Raw genomic sequence first — 14,803 nt, 5'->3', positions numbered from 1 at the left:
CAGTACTGTGTCACAGATGAAACCAGAGTTTAGTTTTGTATTAAAGTGACTTTATTCATGAAAAGTTCAAACATAACTTTATTATTTGGTCCTCTGAGCAGAGCAGCAGCAGCAGCAGCAGTCTGTCTGTCTGTCCTGCAGCTCAGTGAGCAGAACAGACGGTAATCAATCACGTGACTGGTCTGTGACGCTCGGTCCCGCTCAAGTCGGCATGGTTTTCTCGCTCAGATTGGCATGGTTTTCCCGGTCACGGTCCTCTTGATGGCTGACGCCGCCATCCCCCCCATGAAGCGGATCCCGGCGCTTCCTCCAGGCAGCAGCGACACCACGTAGCTGACTATGACCGCGACCTGCACCGCGGCTCCCAGCGCAGTCAGCGCGGTGCTGTGGAGGCTCAGCGCCGCGTACAGGGTCCCCACGAGGGAGCACAGGTAGACGGCGGGTCCGGGGGAGGTGGACAGGCCGGCGAAGAGTCGGCTGGGCCCGCGAAGCACCGCCGCTGCCGCGATGGCGAACAGCGAACCGAGCGACCAGAGCAGCGCGAACTTGCGTGCGTAGAGCAGCAGCAGCGGCGCGTAGAGCGCAGAGAGGCCGAAGCACAGCGCGGAGAACGACGCGAACACCAAGGAGACCACGAGCCGCTGACGGCGACTCATGCCTGGCAGACAGGGGTCCGGCTCGGACGACCACGGCCAGGAAAACCCGCTGTTTCCTCCGGAGCTCTGGCTTCCGGACCACGGACTTGACCACCGCCGGAACCAGCTCCCCGAGACCGGGTCAGGGTCGTCCAGGTCCACCGTGGTGCTGGAGCCGGACTGGGAGGTGGTTCTGGAGCCGCCACCTTTGGACTGGGCCAAATACTCCTGGAGCTGTCTGTTTAGTTCCGCCATGACGGAGGAAGCTAACAGGCTAGCTGTTAGCAATGGACGACTTCTTCTTCTTGTTTTTCTTCTAAACTTCCGGTTTCCCTCTGCTGCCCTCTACCGGTCATCTGTATTAACTAGAAAATGCATTTCCTGCTGAAAATGCGTTGGAATGCTGAAAGCTGAAATTAATTGCAAAAACATTGCTGAAAATAGATATCCAATAAAAAAAATTGCAAAAAGCTTAATAATTCAACAAGTTTAAAGATTACAAATATGAAAAGTGATATCACACCTCTCTTGAAAGAGCTGAACATTTTGATATTCAAACGGTTTCTGTGGCTTAAAAAGTTTCATCAGTGGTGATATTTGTAGTAGAAGTTGTAGTTGCAGTAGAAGTATTAAGAAATATTAGCAGCAGTAGTAGTAGTTGTCGCAGTATTAGTAAGAGCATTCATTATTTCAACAAAAAAGCCTAATTTTGACGGTCTAACAATGCCTCCAAGTCGTGTGTAGAGAGACAGAGAGAGAGAGAGAGCCTGCGTGCGTGTGTAACTGGTTGCCATGGTGACGACGCACTTGGTGTTAGAGGCAGACTGATTAACAAACGTTACAGTAAACAGTGATTTTGAACAAAACCACCTTTTAACAAAAAGCAGGAGTCTGAGTGCCAAAATATGGATACCGTGAGAAAGATAAGACTCTGCCGAACGCGCTGATGTGTTTTTTATGTTTGTGGTGTTAATAATGTGAGCTCCAGAGCAATAGACAAAACTGGTACCGTCTGCTTTCTTTGAGAAATGAGTGGTCAGATTTAACATGGAGTCTAATGGAGCAGTTTGTTGGAGTTCATGTCGCTCTGCGGCTCTTTGAGCCAAATGTGTAAGTCTGTGGGATTCCATAGTCATTTGTCTACGACAAGGACAAGATGAGCTACTTCTCCATCAAAAATGATGCGTGAAGATTGTGGACACAGTGGCAAAAGACATGTTTTTTTCACAAGAATCTCAAGCTGCTCTTCACGCACTAGCGGTGACATCACGCACTCTAAGCTGCGCAATACACACCCATTATAAAGTCAGAAAAGGGCTGAAAAAAATCATAGAAGTTAAATTGCTGCAGTTCAAAAAGTTTAAAAGATATCACAAAGCTGAATCATGCGGCAATAGATCAGGGTTTTCTCAACATTTGAAAGTTGAAATGGTGTCTAGCTGAAAGTATGAGGAAGTAGAAGGATTTGAAAGTTGATAAAGTTTAAGAGGATTTGAAAATATTCTCCATAGACATCCCATTCAAAAAAAAATTGCAAAAAGCTTAATAATTCAAAAAGTTTAAAGATTAGAAATATGAAGAGAGACAGCACCCATGAGCTGAAAGAGCTGAACATTTTGATAGTTGAACGGTTTCTGTAGCTTAAAAAATGAAGAGTTTCAAAAAACGTACGGAAGAAATAGTTGAAGAAGTTGAAGAAGTTGAATAAAGATTCAAAGAACAATAGTTGGAATACTTAACAGCATTACAACAATAAACAGTGAACCTTCCTCCAAACACATGAATATAAACAATAAAACATAAAAATGAATTTAGACTAAAAACAAATAAACACTGAAGAATAAAAGAAATAAAGTGATCTGAATCTCAGATGGGAAACCGTAACGACGCTTTTAGACTTTCAGTTATTGTTTGTCATTTTTAGTTTTATTTAAAAAGAGCAAACACTGTAAAACACATTTAATCTCCTCAATGATGATAATAATAATATACAGTGGTAATAAGAGCAGACATTTAGTTTCCACTCACATATTTTACAATTGATAATTAATCTGATTTCTGTTGAGGATAATTTGTTTAATAATCAATAATGAATAAGTGTTTATAGAAAGCTGACAGAGCTTCTTGTTTGGTTCTATTCTGGTTCAAAGTCATCTGACTTCAGGACCAGTTCTCAGCTGTCAAAAAAAAGACAAAATTAACCCTTCAGGTTATTGGCTGGTCCACCGACTCCACGGCCTTCTATGGTGTGTGTGTGTGTGTGTGCGTGTGTGTGTGTGTGTGTGTGTTCATTCACAGCAGTGACCAGACGGAGACAGAACCTAAACTGAAGGACCAGCAGCAGGTAAAACACATTAAAACATCTTCACAGACGGGTCCAGGGTGAGGTTAGCCTAGCTTAACACAAAGGCTGGAAGCGGAGGGAAACTGTTAGCGTAGGCTTCACTGACAGATGTTTAGTTCACTAGATGTTCTGTAGTTTACTAGATGTTCTTTAGTTTACTAGATGTTCTTCAGTTCTCTAGATGTTCTTTAGATCACTAGATGTTCTTTAGGTGTTCTGTAGTTTACAAGATGTTCTTTAGTTCACTAGATGTTCTTTAGTTTACTAGATGTTCTGTAGTTTACTAGATGTTCTGTAGTTTACTAGATGTTCTGTAGTTTACTAGATGTTCTGTAGTTCACTAGATGTTCTGTAGTTCACTAGATGTTCTTTAGTTCACTAGATGTTCTTTAGTTTACTAGATGTTCTTTAGTTCAGTAGATGTTCTTTAGTTTACTAGATGTTCTGTAGTTTACTAGATGTTCTGTAGTTTACTAGATGTTCTTTAGTTCAGTAGATGTTCTTTAGTTTACTAGATGTTCTGTAGTTTACTAGATGTTCTGTAGTTTACTAGATGTTCTTTAGTTTACTAGATGTTCTGTAGTTCACTAGATGTTCTGTAGTTCACTAGATGTTCTGTAGTTCACTAGATGTTCTTTAGTTCACTAGATGTTCTTTAGTTTACTAGATGTTCTTTAGTTCAGTAGATGTTCTTTAGTTTACTAGATGTTCTTTAGTTCAGTAGATGTTCTTTAGTTTACTAGATGTTCTGTAGTTTACTAGATGTTCTGTAGTTTACTAGATGTTCTTTAGTTCAGTAGATGTTCTTTAGTTTACTAGATGTTCTGTAGTTTACTAGATGTTCTGTAGTTTACTAGATGTTCTTTAGATCACTAGATGTTCTTCAGTTCTCTAGATGTTCTTTAGTTCAGTAGATGTTCTTCAGTTCTCTAGATGTTCTTTAGTTTACTAGATGTTATTTAGTTCAGTAGATTTTCTTTAGTTTACTAGATGTTCTGTAGTTCAGTAGATGTTCTTTAGTTTACTAGATGTTCTTTAGTTTACTAGATGTTCTTTAGTTTACTAGATGTTCTGTAGTTTACTAGATGTTCTTTAGTTCACTAGATGTTCTATAGTTTACTAGATGTTCTTTAGTTTACTAGATGTTCTGTAGTTCACTAGATGTTCTTTATATCACTAGATGTTCTTCAGTTATCTAGATGTTCTTTAGTTCAGTAGATGTTCTTCAGTTCTCTAGATGTTCTTTAGTTCACTAGATGTTCTTTAGTTTACTAGATGTTCTTCAGTTCTGTAGATGTTCTTCAGTTCTTCAGTTCTCTAGATGTTCTTTAGTTCACTAGATGTTCTTTAGTTTACTAGATGTTCTTCAGTTTACTAGATGTTCTTTATTTCACTAGATACTTTACGCTAACAGAGTACTCTTACAGTGATGTATTAGTACTTCTCTGCAGTATAGAGTACTAACAGTCACGTGTCTCCTCACAGGTGTCATGGTGGTGTCTCAGGTCACGCCCACTTTGTTCCTCGGTGGAGCCGACGCCCCCCTGAACGCCGCCCTGGTGACTCAGAAGAACATCACTCTGATTGTGAATGCCACGCTGAGCCACGCCAGCCCGTCTTACCGCGGGGTGAAGTGCGTTCGGGTCCCCGTCGCCGACCTGCCCAGCACCCGCCTAGGAGACCACTTCGACCGGGTGGCAGAGCGTATCCACGAAAACCGCGGGGGGAGCACCCTGGTGCACTGGGCCCTCGGCATGAGCCGGTCGCCGGCGCTGGTGATGGCGTATCTGATGCGGTTCAGAGCGCTGACGCTCCGCCAGGCGCACCACTGGGTCCGGGAGAGCCGGCCCTACGTCAGGCTCAACGCCGGCTTCTGGGAGCAGCTGCTGCAGTACGAGAGGAGGCTCTATGGGAGGAACACTGTCAGGGTGGCCGCGGTACGAGAGACGTCGCTGACACTGATGCAGAGGACCGTACTGCCGCCACCGCCGCCACAGACCACCAGGCTGACCCTGGTCCCCAGGTCACCTGTGATGTCACGACCTCAGGCAACAACGCCGCAAACAAGCGAAGAAGAGGAACCAAGTCCAGCAGCTTCAAAGTGTGACAAAACTCTTCTTGTACAGCTAAACCTACATTACCCACAATGCAACTGCACCTCTGACGGTGGAGGTTGTGGTGGCGGCGGCCTCACTGACCTTGAACCTTCTCTTCACGTCTCTAAAGGACCAGAGCAGCTTCACCTCTCACCTCCTGCTGTGATCGACAGGTGTACTCCAGGACCCAGTGACATCATCACTGGAGAGGGGGGCGTGGCTACAGGTGCAACTTATCTGAGCACACCTGCCTCTGATACCTGGGGGGGGGTCATAAACTCAGTAGATGTTTGTTTGTCTCCTCCGCCAGAGTGAAAACTCTCCACAACAGCGACAGCTTGCTAACTGCTAACCACCAACCGTGACTTATTGAAACTGTTGTTAAGTATTCTTTGAACTAAATACAGTTTAGCTGATGGGTTTTTTTCAGCATCGTTCTTTTGTAGTAGGAGTTCTGAAGTTTTTGATTTGTCTTGAATGCAGCTTGTTTTTCCGGCTGGCTAGCTTGGTAGCCATTAGCTTAGCAGCTACCATTAGCAATTAGCTTAGCAGCTACTGTTAGCCATTAGCTTAGCAGCTAAGGTAGTTTAAAGTTGGTCTGAGAGGACACACAGAGGAAGTTTCTGGTCTTCATTCATCACAAGATATTTTTCTGTTGTTTTTCTGTTGTTGTTGTTGTTTTGCCAGACTTCAGTTTCTGGGTCCAAACTTCTTAATCTTCTGAGTTTTCAGGATGTTTTTAGATTTGGGACCTTGTTGATTGAGTGATTTAGATTCCTCTGCTGATGAGGAGCAGACCAGGTCCTGGAGGAGTCCAAACCAGGTCCCGGTTCAGGTTGTGGGTCAGACAAAGTGGTCTAGTTCTTCATCAGGGCCCCGTTCCTCGTACGTGGCTAACTTAGTTAGCCGGATAATTTTCAGGATAAGATGACGTAGATCAGGCTTTTCGGTTCCACGAAGCAAGTTTGGCAAAATCACCATGGCAACACATCCATAAGCTTGAAGCTGCTCCAGCGCAGGCTAACTGAAGGTAGCTGGATAAGCTGCCACTCCCCCGGAAAACATGGCAGCTCCTGTCATATACGGTAGTCTAATGCGCTTGCGCATATACTGGGGGTTATACGGGAGTTCCGTAAATGCATGTAAAGTGAGACACACGGTGATCCATTAAAAGCAGCTGAGCAAACTAAGAAGCCTCTATTGCATTAATGTACAGCTCCCTTCCTCAGAGATCCACTGATGAAGGAGGATATTAGTTAGATTAGTGTTTTATAGGGAGAGAGTTCTTCCACATCGCCAAGATCCGTCATCACATCATGATGACTTCCTATACGAGCGCTATCCATTCTGCCCACAAGGAGTCATTTATTTACAGACCTTCTGGAGCATACATTGAACACCACACGCTGCAGCCGAGCATTGACTCTCACACACTGGATGCAGCCTTGAGCTGTTCTGCGAGTGGTACATTGTTGTTCAGTGTCGGCGATGCGGAGAACATGGGGAAAGCCGCTGCATGCCGTGCTGTTGGTGAAGTTTATTTGGCGCTTAATAAACTTATGGATGTGTTCATTACATCACCATGGCACATATTGTACTGACTCAGCATTCTGAGTAATGTGTGTGTGTTAGTGTTTACTTGCTCCCATGTCCTCTTGATGGCTGCGTTGCATACATGAGGGTTAAAGCACTCATAATGATATGACAGTGTTATTAGTACACCAGCATATCATTACTGTAGAACATGATGAAGGTGGACTCATGATAAGAACAGAGAGAATCACACTATTTATCTTCACTGCTTCAGTTGATTGAATGTCTGATGATGAATAACACACACACACACACACTGATCCGCCCACACACAGATTCACACACACATATTCAAACTGCTAGTTCTATATGGTAATCTACACATACATGTATGTACACATATATAGTACATGATACATGAGGGCATACAGTACATATGTCATATTAATGAGGATCAGTTAGATGCTCTTTGGGCTTGTTTTTATCTTATTCTGAAAGAGTTGAGATCATTATTGTCGCTATAGATCTCATTGGATGATGCATTCATGAAGTCTACTGCCAGCAGCACATTTAAAGACATATCATCTGATTGATTGGGGTGATGAGGCATTCAAATGAGCCGATACATTTCCCAACATTTACAGCATTTAACTTGTCTGTGATATTCTGCGTGCTTCTTGTCTAGCCCTCACAGCGGTGACGGTGTTAGATTTAGCCGTGATTATGGTCTTGAATTCCTCACATGCGTTCATGATCATCTCCTGCTCGTCAGCGGAGTAAAAAGAGGCTCTTTCTTTGACTTTATTTAACATTGTACTGTTAGAAAATCATGGTTTCGGTGATCGACGCTTCCCCCTTTTGACGTAGGACGGGCACGCGCAATTATCCTGATCCTGATCGTCTGGTTCCAATTAACGAGAGTGTTTGAGAGGATCAGCCTTGGAGAAACCCAGATAGCCTGACTTCAATCATCTGGTTACTTTAGGCTGCTAATAGGACATTTGATCGACTTTGCTGAACCATGTACGAGGAACGGGGCCCTGGACTCTTTGCTCTGATTTCTGGGTAAATATTAACCTGATATTAGATTGTCTTCTGGTGTTAGAGAGCCTCATCAATATTATTATCATTATTAGTGTTATTTTATATTATTATTTTATATTATTATTATTGTATATTATTATTATTTTATATTATTATTATTGTATATTATATATTATTATTATTATTATATATTATTATTAGTGTTATTTTATATTATTATTATATATTATTATTATTGTATATTATTATTATTATATATATATATATTATTATTATTTTACATTATTATTATTATATATTATTATTGTATATTATTATTATATATTATTATTATTTGATATTATTATTTTACATTATTATTATTGTATATTATACATTATTATTATTCTATATTATATATTATTGTATATTATTATTATTGTTAATATTTATTTATTTATTTATCAGTCTCATGATGATCAGACAGGTACACAGAGCTGGTACACCAGACTAGACCAGACCGGACTAGACCAGATCAGACTAGACCAGACCGGACTAGACTAGACCAGACCAGATCAGACCAGACTAGACCAGACCGGACTAGACCAGACCAGACTAGACCGGACTAGATTAGACCGGACCGGACTAGACCAGACTAGACTAGACCCAGACTAGACTAGACCCAGACCGGACTAGACCGGACCAGACCAGACTAGACTACACCGGACTAGACTAGACCCAGACCTGTTTGATGTCAGTGAACACATCACCAGGCCTGTTTGAGGACATTGAACACATCACCAGACCTGTTTGAGGACAGTGAACACATCACCAGACCTGTATGAGGACAGTGAACACATCACCAGACTTGTTTGAGGTCAGTGAACACATCACCAGACTTGTTTGAGGTCTGTGAACACATCACCAGACCTGTTTGAGGACAGTGAACACATCACCAGACTTGTTTGACGTCAGTGAACACATCACCAGACTTGTTTGACGTCAGTGAACACATCACCAGACCTGTATGAGGACAGTGAACACATCACCAGACCTGTATGAGGACAGTGAACACATCACCAGACTTGTTTGAGGTCAGTGAACACATCACCAGACCTGTATGAGGACAGTGAACACATCACCAGACTTGTTTGAGGACATTGAACACATCACCAGACCTGTATGAGGACAGTGAACACATCACCAGACTTGTTTGAGGACATTGAACACATCACCAGACCTGTATGAGGACAGTGAACACATCACCAGACTTGTTTGAGGTCAGTGAACACATCACCAGACCTGTTTGAGGACATTGAACACATGGTTCACAAGTGTGTGGTCACTGTACACTGTTAAGACAATCATACACCTTTCAAGGTCATGGGCCACAAATGAGCCTTGAGTTTGACGTGTGTGATTTAGGGTCTCATGGACCAGTTCTAGAGATCTAAAGGTCTTGAGGTCTACATGTCTCGAGGTCTGGAGATCTAGAGGTCTAGAGAGTCTGGAGGTCTAGAGGTCTATAGGGTCTCCTCATAGATATTAATGATATTAATCTTCCTCCTCAGGGTCATGTGACGTGGTCGTGATGTGTGGAGCTTTGAACGTGGACAACGTCGGGGTCCAGGTCCTCAGACGGTTGTGGGTCGCCTGTAGACCAGGTACTGATGTGATGATGATGATGAGGGTCATGAGGATGAAGGTCCCGGTCTAACTGAGCCCCCCCCCCTACAGGAGGTCTGGTATGCATGACGTGCAGACACAGTCCAGAGAACCAGGACTACAGGGCCTCTCTGGAGGAGGAGCTGAGGACCATGGAGGACCAGGGCCTGTGGACCCGCGAGACCGTCACCCAGGTTGAGCGCTGGTTCAGAGCCCAGGAGACATGGGGGAGGAGGGAGGAGACCACGGAGGATCTGTGTACCTCTATAGGAAGCTGTAGCACCGTGATGTCACTTCCTGTTTGTCAGAGAGACAGACAGACAGAGGCCAAATCCCAATGTCCCCCCTTACGGACTCACGGACTTTGAGGCGCGCTCCCGCGAAGTCCTTGAGGGTTCAGGGCTTAGGGTTTAGGGGGGACATTGGGATTTGGCCAGACAGAGAGACAGAGAGACAGACAGAGAGACAGAGAGACAGACAGACAGACAGACAGACAGAGAGACAGATAGACAGACAGACAGAGAGGCAGAGAGACAGACAGACAGAGAGACAGACAGAGAGAGACAGACAGGGACAGACAGACAGAGAGAGACAGAGAGACAGACAGACAGACAAACAGAGAGAGACAGACAGACAGAGACAGACAGAGACAGACAGAGAGAGAGAGAGAGAGAGACAGAGACAGACAGACAGAGAGACAGAGAGACAGACAGAGAGTCAGACAGACAGGTGAAACAGATTTCTCTGTTCAGAATAACTGCATTCAGTTAAATGTAATAAAATCAAAATCAAAAGTAAAAGTCTTATTAATATTAAATAACTTATAATAATAATAAGCGAGTTGTTACAGAAACCAGAAGGAAAGAGAGTCGATGTCATAAAGCTACGAGGTCCATGACGTGATGTCATGATGGTACCTTTTATTTTTTTCATTATTATTATTGTTATTATTTTTTAATGGAATTTTGCTTTCAAAATAAAAGCATACAGTATCGCAACTATAATTTGTAATCATATTTTGATTGCTTCGGTATTTGGGTTGAAACAACACAAACTTTATATATATATTATTATACGTCATCATGTGTAGTGATTCATGTTTCTGAGAAAAGCATTTGAATATAAACTTTATTATAAACATAAATGTTAAAATGTTTGGATCACATAAATGTTTAAAACTATAATAATCATCTTTGATTCAGATCAATAAAACTGATGAATATTTAACTTCTGATGGATATTTAATGTAATTAAATGTAATATTTTATTAACGTAGATGTTTTCTTTCTTCCATAACGACACTTTTATTGTGAAATCTGTTTACAGGAAGTCTCGCTTTGTTGGTGGGCAGCTTGACTTCCGCTCGGCTCCGCTCGGCTCATCTCGGCTCCTCTCGGTTTATTGTGGTCCCGCCCTCCACCGGAGTGGAGCGAGACCACATCCGGATTGAGTGCTTTCGGCGTCGGACGGTTCTGAGAATAAGAACCGAACGGAACCGGGACGAACCGGGACGAACCGGGACCACCGACCGGGAGGCGGAGCGGACTACGCGGGACATCCGCGTTATCTTGCGGCGGACTGAGAGCCGCGAGGCAGCGGGAGGAGATAGAGAACCGAGCGGGTCTCTGCGGTGGAGCCGGGCTGAGGTGGACCTCTGGCGGCTACAGGAGGACCGAGCCAGAGACATGTACCAGGTCCAGGTGAGTCCGCTACCTCCATCATCTTCATCTTCATCTTCATCATCATCATCATCATCATCATCATCATCGGTCCTCCTCCACCGGAACTCACACACGGTTTCTCTTCTTCTCTCTTTCATTTCTAATTTCATGATTTAAAATAATAATAAAGAAAAAAGATTCAATCATCAAAGAAATTATTATTTTAAATATGACGACAAATAACTAAAGATCCTCTTAATCCTTTAATATCAATATAATATATTAATATCATCAAACATTCATAACATCAAAGAGTTAATGTTTGTTCTCCTGAAGATTCACTTCACAATTCAGGATTAATGAATGAATAAATATATAAATAAATATATAAATAAATATATAAATAAATATATAAATAAATAAATATATAAATCACAATCAGCTTTATTGACCATGTATGCGTACAAAACCGCTTTGATGTTAGTGCTATTGTGCTATTATACTATATTATATATATATATATATATATATATATATATATATATATACTCTAATAAGTATATAACTTATTACGTCTCTGGTTTATTGCAGCAATAATTGATTTCACTCTGATTTATTCTCATAAACAGATTCAAATGAAGCAGAATTAACTTAATAATGATGAAGATTTGTAAAAAGTCTGAATTCATGTTTTGTTCGTTCTTCCTGTAAAACGACAAGAAGACGACTTTTAAAACGCTTGTTTTCTGGATGGAGTCTGTTCTATCGGTGCTGAATCTGTTTGTTTGTTTGTTTGTTTGTTGAACGTTTGCTTCACATTGAGTGTGATGTCATCATGCTCTTAAACATGAAGCTCATCAGACAAACAGCTTCTTAAACTTCCTGTTTGAATTGTATTGATGGTACCAGTTGTGTCCTCAGATACAGAAGACACTGTGAGTCCTCTGAAGCTCTCACAAGGTTCAGATGTTACAAAAACGTTTGAAGAGAAATCTCTCTGATCTGCTGCAACAGATCAAGAAGAGTGACTCTGACTTAACTTTTACTTTTGATTTGTTCTGTTGGAAGATAGAATATTTACAACATGTGAGATACATCAAGATTTCAATCTGCAGGACTAAATATTAAAACTATAAAGAACAAAAGATAGTTCTTGTAGTTTAGAAGAATACGTTTTTGTGTCTTTATAAATTTAAAGTGAAAAGTTCTCGTTTATTTGTACAAAATATTAATTTGATGTCATTTGTTAATCCTGAAGATGTTTTTAACAGTCTGACCGTAATCGTAGGGAGATTGATGAAGTAATCGTAGGGAGATTGATGACGTAATCGTAGGGAGATTGATGACGTAATCGTAGGGAGATTGATGACGTAATCGTAGGGCGATTGATGACGTAATCGTAGGGAGATTGATGATGTAATCGTAGGGAGATTGATGACGTAATCGTAGGGAGATTGATAACGTAATCGTAGGGAGATTGATGACGTAATCGTAGGGCGATTGATGACGTAATCGTAGGGAGATTGATGATGTAATCGTAGGAAGATTGATGACGTAATCGTAGGGAGATTGATGACGTAATCGTAGGGCGATTGATGACGTAATCGTAGGGAGATTGATGATGTAATCGTAGGGAGATTGATGATGTAATTGTAGGGAGATTGATGACGTAATCGTAGGGCGATTGATGATGTAATCGTAGGGCGATTGATGACGTAATCGTAGGGAGATTGATGAAGTAATCGTAGGGAGATTGATGAAGTAATCGTAGGGAGATTGATGAAGTAATCGTAGGGAGATTGATGACGTAATCGTAGGGAGATTGATGAAGTAATCGTAGGGAGATTGATGACGTAATCGTAGGGAGATTGATGACGTAATCATAGAAGGGTTGATGATGTCATCGTAGGGCAAATTATGACGTAATCGTAGGGAGATTGATGACGTAATTGTAGGGAGATTGATGACGTAATCGTAGGGAGATTGATGACGTAATCGTAGGGAGATTGATGACGTAATCGTAGGGAGATTGATGAAGTAATCGTAGGGAGATTGATGACGTAATCGTAGGGAGATTGATGACGTAATCGTAGGGAGATTGATGAAGTAATCGTAGGGAGATTGATGACGTAATCGTAGGGAGATTGATGACGTAATCGTAGGGAGATTGATGAAGTAATCGTAGGGAGATTGATGATGTAATCGTAGGGCGATTGATGACGTAATCGTAGGGAGATTGATGAAGTAATCGTAGGGAGATTGATGACGTAATCGTAGGGATATTGATGAAGTAATCGTAGGGAGATTGATGAAGTAATCGTAGGGAGATTGATGACGTAATCGTAGGGAGATTGATGATGTAATCGTAGGGAGATTGATGAAGTAATCGTAGGGAGATTGATGACGTAATCGTAGGAAGATTGATGACGTAATCGTAGAAGGGTTGATTATGTCATCGTAGGGCAAATTATGATGTAATCATAGGGAGATTGATGACGTAATCGTAGGGAGATTGATGATGTAATCGTAGGGCGATTGATGACGTAATCGTAGGGCGATTGATGACGTAATCGTAGGGCGATTGATGACGTAATCGTAGAAGGGTTGATGATGTCATCGTAGGGCAAATTATGACGTAATTGTATACAATATATACAACGCGAAGATCAGGCCAACAGCAGGGATCCTCAATGTAAACAGGTTAATGCAAGGATTGGCTTTAATGTGTTAATCGGCTTCTAAAGGATCATTTTTGGTAAAAACTGGGTAAAACTGTATTTTATACTTTCAAAAAGTAAAAAAACAACTTTGGTTTTTCACCTCTTTAAATCCTCGTGATCACGGTGCAGCATCCCTCACACACACACACACACACACACACACACACACACACACACACACACACCCTCCTGTGGGACTCTGGTGATTTTCAGTCCATTAATCAAAGCAGTGTGCAGTTGTTGTTGTTGCGGGAGGCAGCGGGAAGCGGTTTTTCACCGTCACAAGGTCACTTCTCATGTTTTCATGACTCAGCAGCTTCTGCAGAAGTGGACGTTGTCATGATGACGTCTCTCGTTGGTTTGTGGACGTTTTGAAGCCTCCACTTCGTATACGTCTCTGGTAGAGACCTGTCAATCACCGTGTAGCCCCGCCCTAAAGCATCCCCTGCTTTATGGTCTGTTTGACTCTAAATGGACCATAATGTACTAAATGAACATCATGCTGTATTGAAGAAGACTTGAAACTAGAGATTGAGACCATAAACTCATGTTTACAATGTTTACTGAGGTAATAAATCAAGAGAGAAGTAGAGTCATTTTCTCATAGACTTCTATACAACCAGAGGAGTCGCCCCCTGGTGGACACTAGAGAGAATGCAGCTTTAACACATGAAGCTTTGACTTCACTTTAAAGAACCGGAGGTTGTCTCCTGGTTTTAACTCAGTGAGCCAACGATAACACACATTCTTACTTTAACATATTGACAGATCGATATTCAAACATGTTGGAGTGACGTTGTGACTCATCATCAGAACAAACAAATCTATCAGGAGTGTGTTTGGTTACCAGCAAACTAAATGATTGAATCAATAGGATCATTAATGTCAGTGAGATTATTAACAGTTATTAATATTAACGGGGCTCCACCCTGAGAACATGGACCAATAACTAACTACAATTATGAGCACGCTATCTAAAGTCAACTAATAATTCATGTGTGTGTGTGTGTGTGTGTGTGTGTGTGTGTGTGTGTGTGTGTGTGTGTGTGTGTGTGTGTGTGTGTGTGTGTGTGTGTGTGTGTGTGTGTGTGTGTGTGTGTGTGTGTGTGTGTGTGTGTGTGTGTGT

The 14,803-nt window shown here is 41.8% G+C and overlaps 2 protein-coding genes across 2 annotated transcripts; one reads left to right on the top strand and one right to left on the bottom strand.

The window, feature by feature from the left end:
• Positions 1 to 28: 28 nt before the first annotated feature.
• Positions 29 to 956, bottom strand: sft2d3 (SFT2 domain containing 3). Its single transcript, XM_076077513.1, has one exon. It carries the CDS (start codon positions 888 to 890, stop codon positions 225 to 227), a length of 666 nt encoding a protein of 221 aa, XP_075933628.1. The 5' UTR covers positions 891 to 956; the 3' UTR covers positions 29 to 224.
• Positions 63 to 5,228, top strand: LOC142933404 (dual specificity protein phosphatase 18). Its single transcript, XM_076077514.1, is given in 3 exon segments — positions 63 to 2,979; positions 4,465 to 5,037; positions 5,040 to 5,228. Coding segments are annotated over 2 exon segments (615 nt in total). The 5' UTR covers positions 63 to 2,979; positions 4,465 to 4,469; the 3' UTR covers positions 5,087 to 5,228.
• The last annotated feature ends 9,575 nt before the right edge of the window (positions 5,229 to 14,803 follow it).

Source organism: Anarhichas minor, unplaced genomic scaffold, assembly GCF_050575085.1.
Source record: "Anarhichas minor isolate MPS153535 unplaced genomic scaffold, ASM5057508v1 ptg000059l, whole genome shotgun sequence".
NCBI classification, from domain to species: Eukaryota; Metazoa; Chordata; class Actinopteri; order Perciformes; family Anarhichadidae; genus Anarhichas; species Anarhichas minor.
The sequence above is the reverse complement of the archived record's forward strand: the minus strand, read 5'-3'. Positions and strand labels throughout refer to the sequence as shown.